A 15,045-nucleotide genomic window follows, 5' to 3' on the forward strand; every position below is an offset into this window, starting at 1 on the left:
CCTGTTATTGTAATGGTGAGAGGTTAGCATGTCTTGGGGGTATGATATTTGTGCATCTGTAACTTTCTCACATTCTATTCTTACACGTTCTATTCTTATTTACAATAAAAGTGACTCAATACATTATATACACAATTCAATTCTATTGGGCACAAAAATAAATCGGCAACACAACCAAAACAAACAGCAAGTGCATCCAACAAAATTGTAGAGACACACGCTTGACGTAGTTAGTCATTGCGTCATATGGATATGGGACCAACTACTTAACTTTTTACTACTTTAATACACATAAGTGAATTTGTCCCAATACATTTGGTCCCCTAAAATGGGGGGGACTATGTACAACAAGTGCTGCAATTTTTAAATGGTTCACCTGACATGGATGGAAATACCCTCAAATTAAAGCTGACAGTTTGTACTTTAACCACAAAGTAACTAACATTTCAGAGTGCTGGAAAATGGACTTTAAAAATTAAATCTGAAGTGAAAGGCATCCTAAATCCACCACAGATATTCCAACAAATGTACAGTGCAGCAAACAGGCCCACCCTGTACCGTGATGGAACTTTCAAGACATTTGATCACAGGCATCACCCTCACAGGTACATTCCATCAAAAGGGAAGTTTCACAACAGCTCAAAAAAGGGGGCACCACAATTGTTAAAATTGGCCCAATAGAGTACCATCCCCTATTTGTCCAAAGTGGTAGCTACCTTTCTGACCATCTGTCAATCTAAACCCAAAGGAAAGTCCCACTGATCGTGGTCTGAGAGGGGAGGACAGGAAAGAGGTGTCAACTTTTCCCCCTTTGAGCCATCCTTAGCACTCTGAGACCAATTGGAGTTGCCCATCCGGTCTCCGTGCAGAAAATGTGATGGGGCAACTGGCATGGGAAAGGGTTTGTGGTCACAGTGGAATTGACGCACCACTTGGAGAACAATGTTTGGACTGTGGGTATTTCCTTTGGATTTTAAGCAACAAAACTGGGGTAGGACAACAACATCTTAATAAAAGGTTTCTCCAGGCTGGAACTGTAGGAACAGAGGTATAAAGGACTGGGTTGTATGTCAGACACATGTAAGAGAATGAGGCCTTCTGTTCTTAAAAAAGGACAGCACCTGATTAACAGCATCAGATAAAGCAACTGAACAGCAAATAAATTCAGCCCAGTAGGAAAAAAAGATTGCTTGAATGATTATCAATTATGCTTTCATCCCAAGGACCACACAGGCCCCTTCAACTATCACACTGTCTCAAGAAGAGGTACTCTGCTTGGCATATTGCACAACACCCAGACCTGGCACCCTCTCCCATGTAGAACTCTGGTGGGGTACGAATACAGATACATTTCAGACACAGACCTGCATTCACTTCTTGCTGTGGTGGAGGCTTTAGGGGAGGGCGTGGTGGTGGTGGAGGCTTTAGGGGAGGGCGTGGTGGTGGTGGAGGCTTTAGGGGAGGGCGTGGTGGTGGTGGAGGCTTTAGGGGAGGGCGTGGTGGTGGTGGAGGCTTTAGGGGAGGGCGTGGTGGTGGTGGAGGCTTTAGGGGAGGGCGTGGTGGTGGTGGAGGCTTTAGGGGAGGGCGTGGTGGTGGTGGAGGCTTTAGGGGAGGGCGTGGTGGTGGTGGAGGCTTTAGGGGAGGGCGTGGTGGTGGTGGAGGCTTTAGGGGAGGGCGTGGTGGTGGTGGAGGCTTTAGGGGAGGGCGTGGTGGTGGTGGAGGCTTTAGGGGAGGGCGTGGTGGTGGTGGAGGCTTTAGGGGAGGGCGTGGTGGTGGTGGAGGCTTTAGGGGAGGGCGTGGTGGTGGTGGAGGCTTTAGGGGAGGGCGTGGTGGTGGTGGAGGCTTTAGGGGAGGGCGTGGTGGTGGTGGAGGCTTTAGGGGAGGGCGTGGTGGTGGTGGAGGCTTTAGGGGAGGGCGTGGTGGTGGTGGAGGCTTTAGGGGAGGGCGTGGTGGTGGAGGCTTTAGGGGAGGGCGTGGTGGTGGAGGCTTTAGGGGAGGGCGTGGTGGTGGAGGCTTTAGGGGAGGGCGTGGTGGTGGAGGCTTTAGGGGAGGGCGTGGTGGTGGAGGCTTTAGGGGAGGGCGTGGTGGTGGAGGCTTTAGGGGAAGGCGTGGTGGTGGAGGCTTTAGGGGAGGGCGTGGTGGTGGAGGCTTTAGGGGAGGGCGTGGTGGTGGAGGCTTTAGGGGAGGGCGTGGTGGTGGAGGCTTTAGGGGAGGGCGTGGTGGTGGAGGCTTTAGGGGAGGGCGTGGTGGTGGAGGCTTTAGGGGAGGGTGTGGTGGTGGAGGCTTTAGGGGAGGGTGTGGTGGTGGAGGCTTTAGGGGAGGGTGTGGTGGTGGAGGCTTTAGGGGAGGGTGTGGTGGTGGAGGCTTTAGGGGAGGGTGTGGTGGTGGAGGCTTTAGGGGAGGGTGTGGTGGTGGAGGCTTTAGGGGAGGGTGTGGTGGTGGAGGCTTTAGGGGAGGGTGTGGTGGTGGAGGCTTTAGGGGAGGGTGTGGTGGTGGAGGCTTTAGGGGAGGGTGTGGTGGTGGAGGCTTTAGGGGAGGGTGTGGTGGAGGCTTTAGGGGAGGGTGTGGTGGTGGAGGCTTTAGGGGAGGGTGTGGTGGTGGAGGCTTTAGGGGAGGGTGTGGTGGAGGCTTTAGGGGAGGGCGTGGTGGTGGCTTTAGGGGACCGTGTAGTGGCTTGTTTGAAGCATAAAAATTATAAAGCCAACAATGATCAATCACACTGTAGCTCATGCAGACAAACAAAGTGAGCATGTTTACATGTCCTTCGTGCTACACACTGAATGTTTTCTCTGGTCAAAGACCCTGTTCTGGAATTATTTATTCAGAACTTAAAAAAAAAAAAAGGCACCATTAATCAACAGTAAATATGTATGATGGGATACACTAACCAAGTGAAGACATTTTATAACCTGGAAACAATGAGATGTCCTACAGTCTAAGCAAAGCCGTTTCTTCCATACTTGAGAACTCCCACACGTTGAGAGGATTACATTTGCCTTGACATTATCACCAATATCAGACAGTAGGAGTCTGTTGTGCTTAGAAGTGGCTTGTGTCACTAAAAGTGTATCTGGAATTGAAAAACTTTATTGTCCACACACTGTGGAGACAACAGGCTCACCTTGACTGGTTTCTTACTCCTGGCTGGCCCCTCGTCATCGTCTGCCTCCTCGTGCTCTTTGACCCCCTGGGTGAGGTTGGTGTAGTTGGCCAACTTATTGAGCAGCGAGGACACCATGGGGTTGCTGTCCATCTCTTCCTGTGAAAAAAAACACAAAAAAAAAACAACATAACACAAAAAGTATCATAAAACATCTTGGCATGCTCTCTACACGTCAGAGAAATAACCTGATAACCGGAGTGGTGGGTGAAACCATCAAGAGGAATTTAGACATTGTACACAAATCAAAGTAGATTGGAATAGTTTTGCTGAAGTGAATTATAGTAGAGAAGTAGATATGGATTTCACAGTCCATAATTCCCATGATTCATAGGATTCGGTATAAGGGATCGCTAACACAGAGAGGTTAGGGCAGCCAAATGGCATTAGACAGTGCCTTTGAAAAGTATAAAAGAGGGAAAGCCCCTGTCTTCACGTTTATCATTGAAATCAACAGCCTTATAGTCAAACGCCTATGCCAAAGGTCATTAAATACACCACAGATAACGTTATTGGATGTTGACAGTTACCTCGAAGAGGGCCATGTTCTTCCCATCATATAGATTCCCTTTGTCGTGGTCTGTGTTGTTAATGAACGGACTGCTTTCCTTTGGCATGCCATCGCCTGTGGAAGCAGAAGAGACAGTTTGAGAGAAAACAAGCGTCCATTGCAGTCATTGAAGTGACTGTTCGGCTGATGGAAGTAAATGGATGACAGAGTAGATTAACGGTTGCAAGATCGAATCCCCGAGCTGACAAGGTATAAAAAATCTGTCGTTCTGCCCCTGAACAACCCACTTAACCCACTGTTCCTAGGCCGTCATTGAAAATAAGAATTTGTTCTTAACTGACTTGCCTAGTTAAATAAAAGGTAAAATAAAAAATCAAAATGTAATTGAAAAGATTAACAGGCCGTTAACCAGAGGTGAACCTTAATCAGAAGAAAATATGTCAAAAGCTAAAACCAACCAGTTTGTTTAGAAGACAACTCAACGACTCCAACTGTCCCTTCAGTGAGTTTCAGGTCATCCCCAGAGTTGTTCTATACTGGGACATGAAGGGCCATCACGGTGATGGATGTCTATACTCTAGTGGTAATAGTTCATTGATCCAGCTATCACAGCTTGCAACGGAGTAAAACACACATCCCCCTCACGGTTTGATATGGCTCAAAAACATCTCGTATGTCATGTCCATTGATTACATTGGGTCGCAGGTTATAAATAGACTAGCCTTGACTAATGCTTAATAAAACAAGAAAAAGAGAATGTCAATCAAATACTATAACTGCCACCGCTACAGAGGGCAGTGGTGCTGGAAAGTGGAGATTATTCCTACTGAGCTACTGCAGTCTCTCATTTCAAACCTGCTGTGTTTTAGTGTTAGCGTCAGTCTGGCTAGCCGATTGTATCAACAGAGAGAAAACTACAGACCAAGACAGAGAATGAAGACTAAACAAAACAAGGGGAATGGAGTTGATTTGGTCTGTGTTAAAAACGCCAACCCGGTGTGGCGGATGAATCAGAATTAGTTGGGTAACATAGATAAATAAGATGTTTTATTTACATAATATGCTTATGTGAGATACTTGGACTATAGTGTTGGCAGTTGCACTTGTTTCTAAGCTGGGGCTCAGTCATTTGGGGCCCAGAGAGGGGAGAGGTCAGGCTTGTCTTTTACATGTCTCTGGTGCTATGCAGAATATCAGAATGGGAAGAGGACAGGATGGAACATTGTCTTCATATGTGAATGTTTCTGTTAAACCATGTGAAGGGATGGCATGATTAAGGTGGGACCAATTACTTGGCTCCACAATGTCTGTGCGCAAGTCACTCCCCTCAGTGAGCTTGTCCAGGAGTGGGGTCAAGAGGGGGTTTACTTGAGATGGGTGTTTCTAGAGTTGACAATTGAGTTATGCCATTGGATGAGTTGGTGTTTTTGTACTATGAAGTACCAGGAACGAGATTAGAACCTCGTCTTAGAGACCAAACTGAACGATAATTTATAGCGAATGCTATCTGGCTATGGGATACTCCTCTCTCAAGTAAAAGTATTTCTTTGTGAACTGTTCCTAAGATCTGTGGTTCATTATGTAAGTTGAGAGGGGTGTATCTTGGCTATAAAAGATCTTTGTATTCTACTGTAGGGACTCTCATAATTCATTATAGATACTGAATTGATCTGAGAGTCAAAGGGCTATTGTAAAGCTCATATTATTAAAGATGAAGTTTAAGTATAACTCTGACTGGTGTGTGGTTTGTAACTATCCTCATTTGGTAATACAGGAAATTGCCACGACACCGGCCTTAAAGCCAACTTTTTATAACAATCAAAGAAAACGAGAGGCAACTGTAGCAAATGACTCAAGCTTATGATTCTATAAAGCCTCCAGTATTTATGCTGCAATAGTTTATGTGTCAGGGGGCTAGGGTCAGTCTGTTATATCTGGAGTATTTCTCCTGTCTTATCTGGTGTCCTGTGTCAATTTAAGTATGGTCCCTCCCTCCCGGAGAACCTGAGCCCTAGGACCATGCCTCAGGACTACCTGACCTGATGACTCCTTGCTGTCCCCAGTCCACCTGGTTGTGCTGCTTCTCCAGTTTCAACTGTTCTGCCTGCAGCTATGGAACCCTGACATGTTCACCGGACATACTACCTTGTCCCGGGCCTGCTGTTTTCGACTCTCTCCCGCACCTGCTGTCTCTAACTCTGAATGCTCGACTATGAAATGCCAACTGACATTTACTCCTGAGGTACTGACCTGTCGAGGGTGCACCTCGACAACCACTGTGATTATTATTACTTGACCCTGCTGGTCATCTATGAACGTTTGAACATCTTGGCCATGTACTGTTATAATCTCACCCCTCAGAGCCTGGTTCCTCTCTAGGTTTCTTCCTAGGTTCCTTTCTAAAGAGTTTTTCCTAGCCACTGTGCTTCTACATCTGCCTTTGTGATATCGGCTGATGTAAAAAGGACTTTAATAAATACAGTGTAAAGAAATAAGTATGTGAACCTTTGTCTGAATTTCAGCATAAATTGGTCATAAAATTAGATCTGATCTTCATTTAAGTCACAACAACAGGCAAACACAGTCTGCTTAAACTAATAACACACAAATTATTGTATTTATTTTGTCTATATTGAATACATCATTTAAACATTCACAGTGTAGGTTGGAAAAAGTATGTGAAGCCCCTAGGCTAATGATTGGAGTCAGGAGTCAGCTACCCTGGAGTACAATCATTGAGACGAGATTGGAGATGTTGGTTAGAGCTGTCCTGCCCTATATAAAAAAAAAACTCACAAAATTTGAGTTTTCTATTCACAAGAAGCATTGCCTGATGTGAACCATGCCTCGAGCAAAAGAGATCTCAGAAGACCCAAGATTAAGAATTGCTGACTTGCATAAAGCTGGAAAGGGAAAAGTATCTCTAAAAGCCTTGATGTTCATTAGTCAGTTTATCAGTAAGACAAATTGTATATAAATGGTGAAAGGTCAGCACGGTTGCCAACATCTCTGTTGACGAGTCTACGATACGTAAAACACTAAACAGGAATGTTCATGGGACACCACGGAAGAAGCCCCTGCTGTGCAAAAAAAAACATTGCTGCATGTCTGAAGTTCGCAAAAAAGCATCTGGATGTTCCACAGCGCTACTGGAAAAATACTTTGTGGACAGATGAAACTAAGGTTGAGTTGCTTGGAAGGAGCACACAACACTATGTGTGGAGGAAAAAAAAGGCACAGCACACCAACATCAAAACCTCATCCCAACTGTAAAGTATGGTGGAGGGAGCGTCATGGTTTGGAGCTGCTTTTCTACCTCAGGGCCTGGACAGCTTGCTATCATCGACGGAAAAATGAATTCCCAAGTTTATCAATACATTTTGCAGGAGATTGTAAGGCTACCTGTCCGCCAATTGAAGCTCAACAGAAGTTAGGTGATGCAAGAGGACAACAACCCAAAACACAGAAGTAAAAAACAACAAAATGGCTTCAACAGAAGAAAATACATCTTCTGGAGTGACCCAGTCAGTCCTGACCTCAAAACAATTGAGATGCTGTGGCATGACCTCAAGAGAGCGGTTCACACCAGACATCCCAAGAATATGAACTGAAACAGTTTTGTAAAGAGGAATGGTCCAAATTTCTTCATGACCGTTGCGCAGAACGTCTCCTGTTTCAATACACCCGGTAGCCAGAACGTCTCCCGTTTCAATACACCCGGTAGCCAGAACGTCTCCCGTTTCAATACACCCGGTAGCCAGAACGTCTGCCGTTTCAACACACCCGGTAGCCAGAACGTCTCCCGTTTCAATACACCCGGTAGCCAGAACGTCTCCTTTCCACACCCGGTAGCCAGAGCGTCTCCTTTCCACACCCGGTAGCCAGAGCGTCTCCTTTCCACACCCGGTAGCCAGAACGTCTCCTGTCTCAACACACCCGGTAGCCAGAACGTCTCCTGTTTCAACACACCCGGTAGCCAGAGCGTCTCCTTTCCACACCCATTGAAGTGATTATATGAGTCAGCCAAATTCATTCAAATGGACCTGGTGGAGTGTGACCTTTGACTGCTGTGTACTTTCATCTGTGTGACCTTTGACTGCTGTGTACTTTCATCTGTGTGACCTTTGCTGCTTGATCCTGCTGCTGGGAATAAAAGGCTTGCAGCCTAAGCCCTGTGGTAATCGCAGAGAGATTCAGAATGTCCTTGTGTTATACGCAGAGCAAAGAGAAGAGAGCTTACGGTGAATAAATTGATAATGTGTGTGGGGGGGAAGGGATAACATAAATATAGGGAATGTGAGTAAATATGTGGCGAGGCAAGGGGCAGCAACTCCACGTCGCACTCTCGCTCTGACACACAGTACACACTACAGGTAACCGTTGGCTTTAATGATGCTAAATCCCAACGTCATCAAATCCCCTTTGAACCAAGGTTTAATTCCTGTGTGCTGGGTCTAGTCTTAGTGTGGTGCTTAAGTCATTGCAGCATTACCATGTGTGTAAGTGGAACACAGTGTAAGGACGATCCAACAAAATTCATTGGTCTGGATTCCTTTTCATCTGGAGACCATAGCAACTATTTATGTCACCAAGAGCAGGTAATCCTACAACTTATGGAAAGTGAAAGTACAAAATTGCATTGACCTATTGCTGAGAGACAATTACATATGTCTTTTTCAAGTCAATCCATATTAAAAGAACACCTTCAAAGTTTTAGGTCAACAATCCAATTCTCAGGTTTCCCAGAGCCATATATGTACTGTAGCTGCGATCTATGCCAATGAAGCTGCAGAATCCCTGGATCATGCCCTATCATCCGACAACACAACCGACAACACAGCAGGTGAAGAGATCCAAAGTCCACCAAATGAGCATCAACACCTCCTCACCTTGCCAAAGAAATTCACACTGATCTCTGTCACTCACAGGATGGATCCATGTGCCAACCAGAGACATGTTGTTGTGCAGGGAGCTGAAAAGACCACAGGAGCATCACTCAGATGACAATGAGATTGAACATTCGTTAGCATGGTATTCTCTATGGGTCTGATAGTAAGCATCTTATCAGAAGTATAGGAGGGACGGGGTCAATGTTGGAGGGAGTGAAAAGGGGAAGGAGGTTAGTGTGTCTAGCCTTGACAATAAATTAAAAGTGTGTGGGTGTGTATGCGCGTGTATTTGTCAGTGAACGAATGTGAGAGTGTGCATTGCAACATGCCTGAGTGTGTGTGTACATGTGTGAAGGAGGAAGGGAGAGGGGAGAGGGACGTCGAAGGAGCACTACGAGAAAAGTCTCTGGAGACATGGTCCAGTTTCATATTGGCTAGCCTACCACGGCCAAGATGGTGACCTAGTTTACAGACATGTGGGCGCGTCATTGCTGCCGTCATAGGTACCTTTTCATCCCTTTTCAAGGTAGGCAGCTACTCCAGGCCAGACAATGGACCTCTTCACATTAGATAACTAGCCGGAGAGAGAGAGAGAGGGTGGGTGGGTGAGCCTCAGAGTGGGTGAGAAGGCCAGAGAGAGCACGAGAGAGACAAAAACACACACCGTTCTGAAGGGGTGCGAGTCGGGAAAGAGTCTGCTGCTGATTGGGCTGACAGTTGTTATTCTCTGCGGCGACGTTGCGTGTCGCTAAACCCTATCTTGTTTTGCCTCGGCCCGGCTGCTCAAGAAGAATACCCAAATTCTTGTTATTCTTCCCTAAATCTGTGCGCAACAAACGTTCACACTGACCGAGGTCAGCTCTGATAGAAGATACGGGAACCACGAGGTGCCATTTTCAGTGTGGTCTCTTGGTCTCCGACTGTATAGTTTCATTGATGCTTCTCTACGTCATAGTATAAAGGTCAAAACAACCACAGAGAATCGCCATGTACTAAACAAGCTAACCAAGCCGTAGGCGGTTAAATGGTTGAGTATCTTCCTTATAGTAATGTGAGATTCTGACATAGAGCTCTCTGTGTGTGTGTGTGTGTGTGTGTGTGTGTGTGTGTGTGTGTGTGTGTGTGTGTGTGTGTGTGTGTGTGACTGAGAAAGACCCAACAGTTAGGCCTATCCCAGTCAAAACTCTCATTAGTGAAGCAGACATCTTACTGATGCTGTGGACGCAGGCGTACAACCAATGCTCCCTTACCTAAACTTCCATTCTAAACAGCCCCTCAAAAACCATGGGATAACCATTAGTATCAGGCTACAGCAAACCACTGTCGACAAAATTAACCAACACAACTTCACCCAAATCATTAGGCAGCAACAATGGAACATATTCCCCAGTAAGGCAACAGTGCTTTAAAGTCAAAGGTGAATTGATACAGTTTAATTTAATTAAAATCATTTGTTATTTGTCACATGCTTTGTAAACAACAGGTGTAAACAGTGAAATGCTAACTTACCGGCCCTTCCCAACAATACAGAGAGAAAAATAATGAGAAATAATATAGAAATTACAAATAACACATAGAATAAATACACAATGAGTAACGATAACTTGGACACATACACATATCAGTGTATGCAGGGGTACGAGGTAACTACCAGTCATAAGTGTGGACACACCTACTCATTCCAGGATGTTTATTTTTACCATGTTCTACATTGTAGAATAATAGTGAAGACATCAAAACTAGGGACCCACTCTTGGGATTCTCTCAACCAGCTTCATCTTGCTTTTCCAGTCTTGAAGGAGTTTCCACATATGCTGACCCCTTGTTGGCTGCTTTTCCTTCACTCTGCGGTCCGACTCATCCCAAACCATCTCAATGGGTTGAGGTCGGGGGATTGTGGAGGCCAGGTCATCTGACGCAGCATTCCATCACTCTCCTTCTTAGTCCAAATAGCCCTTACACAGCCTGGAGGTGTGTTGGGTCATTGTCCTGTTGAAAAACAAAATGATAGTCCCACTGAGCGCAAACCTGATGGAATGGCGTATCGCTGCAGAATACTGTGGTAGCCATGCTGGTTAAGTGTGCCTTGAATTGTAAATAAATCACAGTGTCACCAGCAAAGCACCCCCACACCATCACAACTCATCCTCCATGCTTCACGGTGCGAACCACACATGCAGAGATAATCCGTTCACATACTCTGCGTCTCAAAAAAGACACGGCGGTTGGAACCAAAAATATAAAAAAATTGGAGTCAGACCAAAGGACAGATTTCCACCGGTCTAAATGTCCATTGCTCGTGTTTCTATGCCCAAGCAAGTCTCTTCTTCTTATTGGTGTCCTTTAGTTGTGGTTTCTTTGCAGAAATTCAACCATGAAGGCCTGATTCATGCAGTGTCCTCTGAACAGTTGATGTTGAGATGTGTCTGCTACTTGAACTCTGTGAAGCATGTATTTGGGCTGCAATTTCTGAGGCTGGTAAACTCTAATGAACTTATCCTCTGCAGCAGAGGTAACTCTGGGTATTCCTTTCCTGTGGCGGTCCTCATGAGAGACAGTTCCATCATAGTGCTTGATGGTTTTTGCGACTGCACTTGAAGAAACTTTCAAAATTGATGAAATTTTCCAGATTGACTGACCTTCATGTCTTAAAGTAAGGATGGCCTGTTGTTTCTATTTGCTTATTTGAGCTGTTCTTGTCACAATATGGACTTTACCAAATAGGGCTATCTTCTGTATACCAACCCTACCTGGTCACAACACAACTGATTGGCTCAAAAGCATTAAGGAAAGAAATTACACAAATTAACTTTTAACAAGGCACACCTTTTAATTGAAAAGCATTCCAGGTGACTACCTCACGAAGCTGGTTGTGAGAATGCCAACGGTGTGCAAAGCGTGGCTACGTTGAAGAACCTCAAATATAATATTTTTTTGTTACTACAAAATTCCATGTGTTATTTCATAGTTTTGATGTCTTCACTATTATTCTACAATGTAGAAAATAGTAAAATAAAGAAAAACCCTGGAATGAGTAGGTGTCCAATTTTTTGACTGGTACTGTACATACAGTGCATTCAGAAAGTAGTCAGACCACTTCCCCTTTTCCATATTTTGCTACGTTACAGCCTTATTCTAAAATGAGTTAAACTACATTTTTGTTAGAATAAATCTGCACACAATTCTCCATAATGACAAAGCGAAAACAGGTTTTTAGAATTTTAAAAAATGTATTCAAAATAAAAAACAGAAATGGCTGATTTACAGAATTATTCTGATCCTTTGCTATGAGACTCGAAATTGAGCTCAGGTGCATCCTGTTTCCATTGATCATCCATGAGATGTTTCTGCAACTTGATTGGAGTCCAGCTGTGGTATATTCAATTGATTGGACACGATTTGGAAAGGCACACACCTGTCTATATAAGGTCCCACAGTTAGCTCAAAAACCAAGACATGAGGTCGAAGGAATTGTCCGTAGAGCTCTGAGACAGAATTGTGTCGAGGCACAGATCTGGGGAATGGTACTAAAACATTTCTGCAGCATTGAAGGTCCCCAAGAACACAGTGGCCTCCATCATTCTTAAATCGAAGAAGTTTGGAACCACCAAGACTCTTCCTATAGCTGTCCGCTCTGCCAAACTGAGCAATCAGGGGAGAAGGGCCTTGGTCAGGGAGGTGACCAAGAACTCGATGGTCACTCTGACAGAGCTCCAGAGTTCCTCTGTGGAGATTGGAGAATCTTCCTGAAGGACAACTATCTCTGCAGCAATCCACCAAAAAGGCCTGTATGGTAAAGTAGCCAGACGGAAGCCACTCCTCAGTAAAAGTCACATGACAGACCACCTAGAGTTTGCCAAAAGGCACCTAAAGACTCTCAGACCATGAGATAAAATATTCTCTGGTCTGATGAAACCAAGATTGATCTCTTTAGCCTGAATGCCAAGCATCACGTCTGGAGGACACCAGGCACCATCCCTATTGTGAAGCATGGTGGTGGCAGCATCATTCTGTGGGGATACTTTTCAGAGGCAGGGACTGGGAGACTAGTCAGGAACGAGAGAAAGATGAACAGAGCAAAATATAGAGAGATCCTTGATGAAAACCTGGTCCAGAGCGCTCAGGACCTCAGACTGGGGCGAAGGTTCATGTTCCAACAGGACAACGACCCTAAGCACACAGCCAAAACAACGCTGGTTTGGCTGTGGAACAAGTCTCTGAATGTCCTTGAGTGGCCCAGCCAGAGCCCGGACTTGAACCTGATCGGAAATCTCTGGAGAGTCCTGAAAACAGCTGTGCAGCGTCGCTCCCCATCCCACCTGACAGTGCTTGAGAGGATCGGAGAAACCTGTGCCAAGCTTGTAGCGTCATACCCAAGAAGACTCGAGGATGTAATCACTGCCAAAGTTTCTTCAACAAAGTACAGAGTAAAAAATAAAAAAAACTTTTTTTGCTTTGTCATTTTGGGGTATTGTGTGTAGTTTGATGAGAGGAAGAAGACTTTATCTGTAACATAACAAAATGTGGAAAAAGTTTGAATACTTCCCAAATGCACAGTATAGGTAAGGACAAAGTGACTAGGCAACAGGATAGATAATAAACAGTACCAGCAGCGTATGTGAGTCAAAAAAGTTAGGGCAAAAAGGGTTAATGCATACAGTTAAATAGTTAACCAATTCCTACCCGGACGAACTACTTAGCAGTCTTATGGTTAGAAGCTGTTCAGGGTCATGTTGGTTCCAGACTCGACGCATCGGTACCGCTTGCCGACAGCAGAGAGAACAGACTATGACTGGAGTCTTTGGGAAAAAATGTGGTTCTTCCTCTGACATCGCCTGGTATAGAGGTCCTGGATGGCAGGGAGCTCGGCCCCAGTGATGTACTGGGTCGTACGCACTACCCTTTGTAACGCCTTGCGGTCAAATGTCACGCAGTTGCCATACCAAGTGGTGAAGTAGCCAGTCAAGATGCTCTCAATGATGCACACAGGCAGACACACAATCCCAGTCCATCCAACCAGAGAAGTTGTACTTGGCTAATGACATCCAGCAATATAGCAGTGGCTGCCATGGCCATTCAGCTAAAGTCCCCACAACTTTCACCAAAAGTTTTGGCATCAGACTCCCAATATGAAGCATTGCCTTTATTCAACCAGGTTTGCTAAGAACACATTCTCTTTCGGAACAACGATCCGAGTGCCAGACCTGAAGGACCAGGTTCTGGAAATAACAGGCTGTTTCTTGGGTTGACTCATTGTCACGTTGCTCTTTCTGTTGTGCCATTGCTGAAGGATGTCTAAACCCTAACCAATGACCTATTCTGAAGAATGGTAACACCAAAGTCTACTGTAAACAGCACAACAACAAAAAAGAGGCCATAATTAAGCTCAATTTACCCAATAGTAAATGTGTAGTAATGTGCGTTTGTTTGAAGCAATGCTGTACAAAAAAATAACCCTCACATTTTTATGAATTGGAGGCTCTGAGTAGCCAATGAGGAGCCAACAGGAAGTACCACCACAGAGATGACTCTTCTAGAGACCAATCAGGAAAAATAATATATCCACAAGATCATTTGCTGCGGTAAATGGTTCTAGATCAAACCAAAGTTCTCTCTAACAGGAGACACCTATTCATAAAACATTACTTCCTGGAAGCCACTGTAGTCTCCTCATTGGAGGATTAAAGAGAAACCTGTCCAGATACACCGGGTACACCAAACATTAGGACCTACTACTACCTAATCACCTGTCTAATATTAAGTTGCGTTGCCCTCAGATCAGCCTCAATTCGTCGGGGGCATGGACTCTACAAGGTGTCGAAAGCGTTCCACAGGGATGCTGGCCCATGTTGACTCCAATGCTTCCCATAGTTGTGTCAAGTTGGCTGGATGTCCTTTGGGTGGTGGACAATTCTTAATACACACAGGAAACTGTTGAGCGTGAAAAACCCAGCATCGTTTCAGTTCTTGACAAACTGGTGCGCCTGGCACCTACTACCATACCCCATTCAAAGGCATTTAAATGTTTTGTCTTGCCCATTCACCCTTTGGAATGGCACACATACACAATCCATGTCTCAAGGCTTAAAAATCCTCCTTTAACCCATCTCCTCCCCCTTCATCTACACTGATTGAAGTGGATTTAACAAGTGACATCAACAAGGGATCATAGCTTAAACCTGGTCAGTCTATGTCATGGAAAGAGTTTTTCATGTTTTGTGTACTGAGTGTATATGCCAACAAAGCAGAATCAGAATCAACTCTTTCGCACAGGCGTTTTCACTCATTATAATCCACACAAACAATTAATATTTCCTGTTGCTGCAGGATCATTTTCATGTTGTGACAAACTGGTCAAATTAAGATTCTACATCTGTAGATGAGTGTGATTGAAGGGGGAGGGTAACGCGGTAGAGGAAGGCAGTTCTGAACCTGACCTCTAGCAGGCACGCATGAGAAGACAATAGCCTGACAGACAGAGAGGA

General features: G+C 45.0%; 1 protein-coding gene across 6 annotated transcripts in view; it reads right to left on the minus strand.

Annotated features, from left to right (window-relative positions):
* The window catches only part of LOC139583301 (solute carrier family 12 member 7-like), a 127,550-nt gene that overhangs the window by 66,851 nt on the left and 45,654 nt on the right, over positions 1 to 15,045 (minus strand). For all 6 annotated transcript variants that reach the window (XM_071414212.1, XM_071414210.1, XM_071414215.1 and 3 more), the window contains exons 2-3: positions 3,691 to 3,785; positions 3,122 to 3,259 (exon numbers count right to left, since the gene is read on the minus strand). In XM_071414212.1, the coding sequence (XP_071270313.1) occupies positions 3,122 to 3,259; positions 3,691 to 3,785 (233 nt within the window). The remainder of the gene's footprint in view (positions 1 to 3,121; positions 3,260 to 3,690; positions 3,786 to 15,045) is intronic.

Source organism: Salvelinus alpinus, chromosome 8, assembly GCF_045679555.1.
Source record: "Salvelinus alpinus chromosome 8, SLU_Salpinus.1, whole genome shotgun sequence".
NCBI lineage: Eukaryota > Metazoa > Chordata > Actinopteri > Salmoniformes > Salmonidae > Salvelinus > Salvelinus alpinus.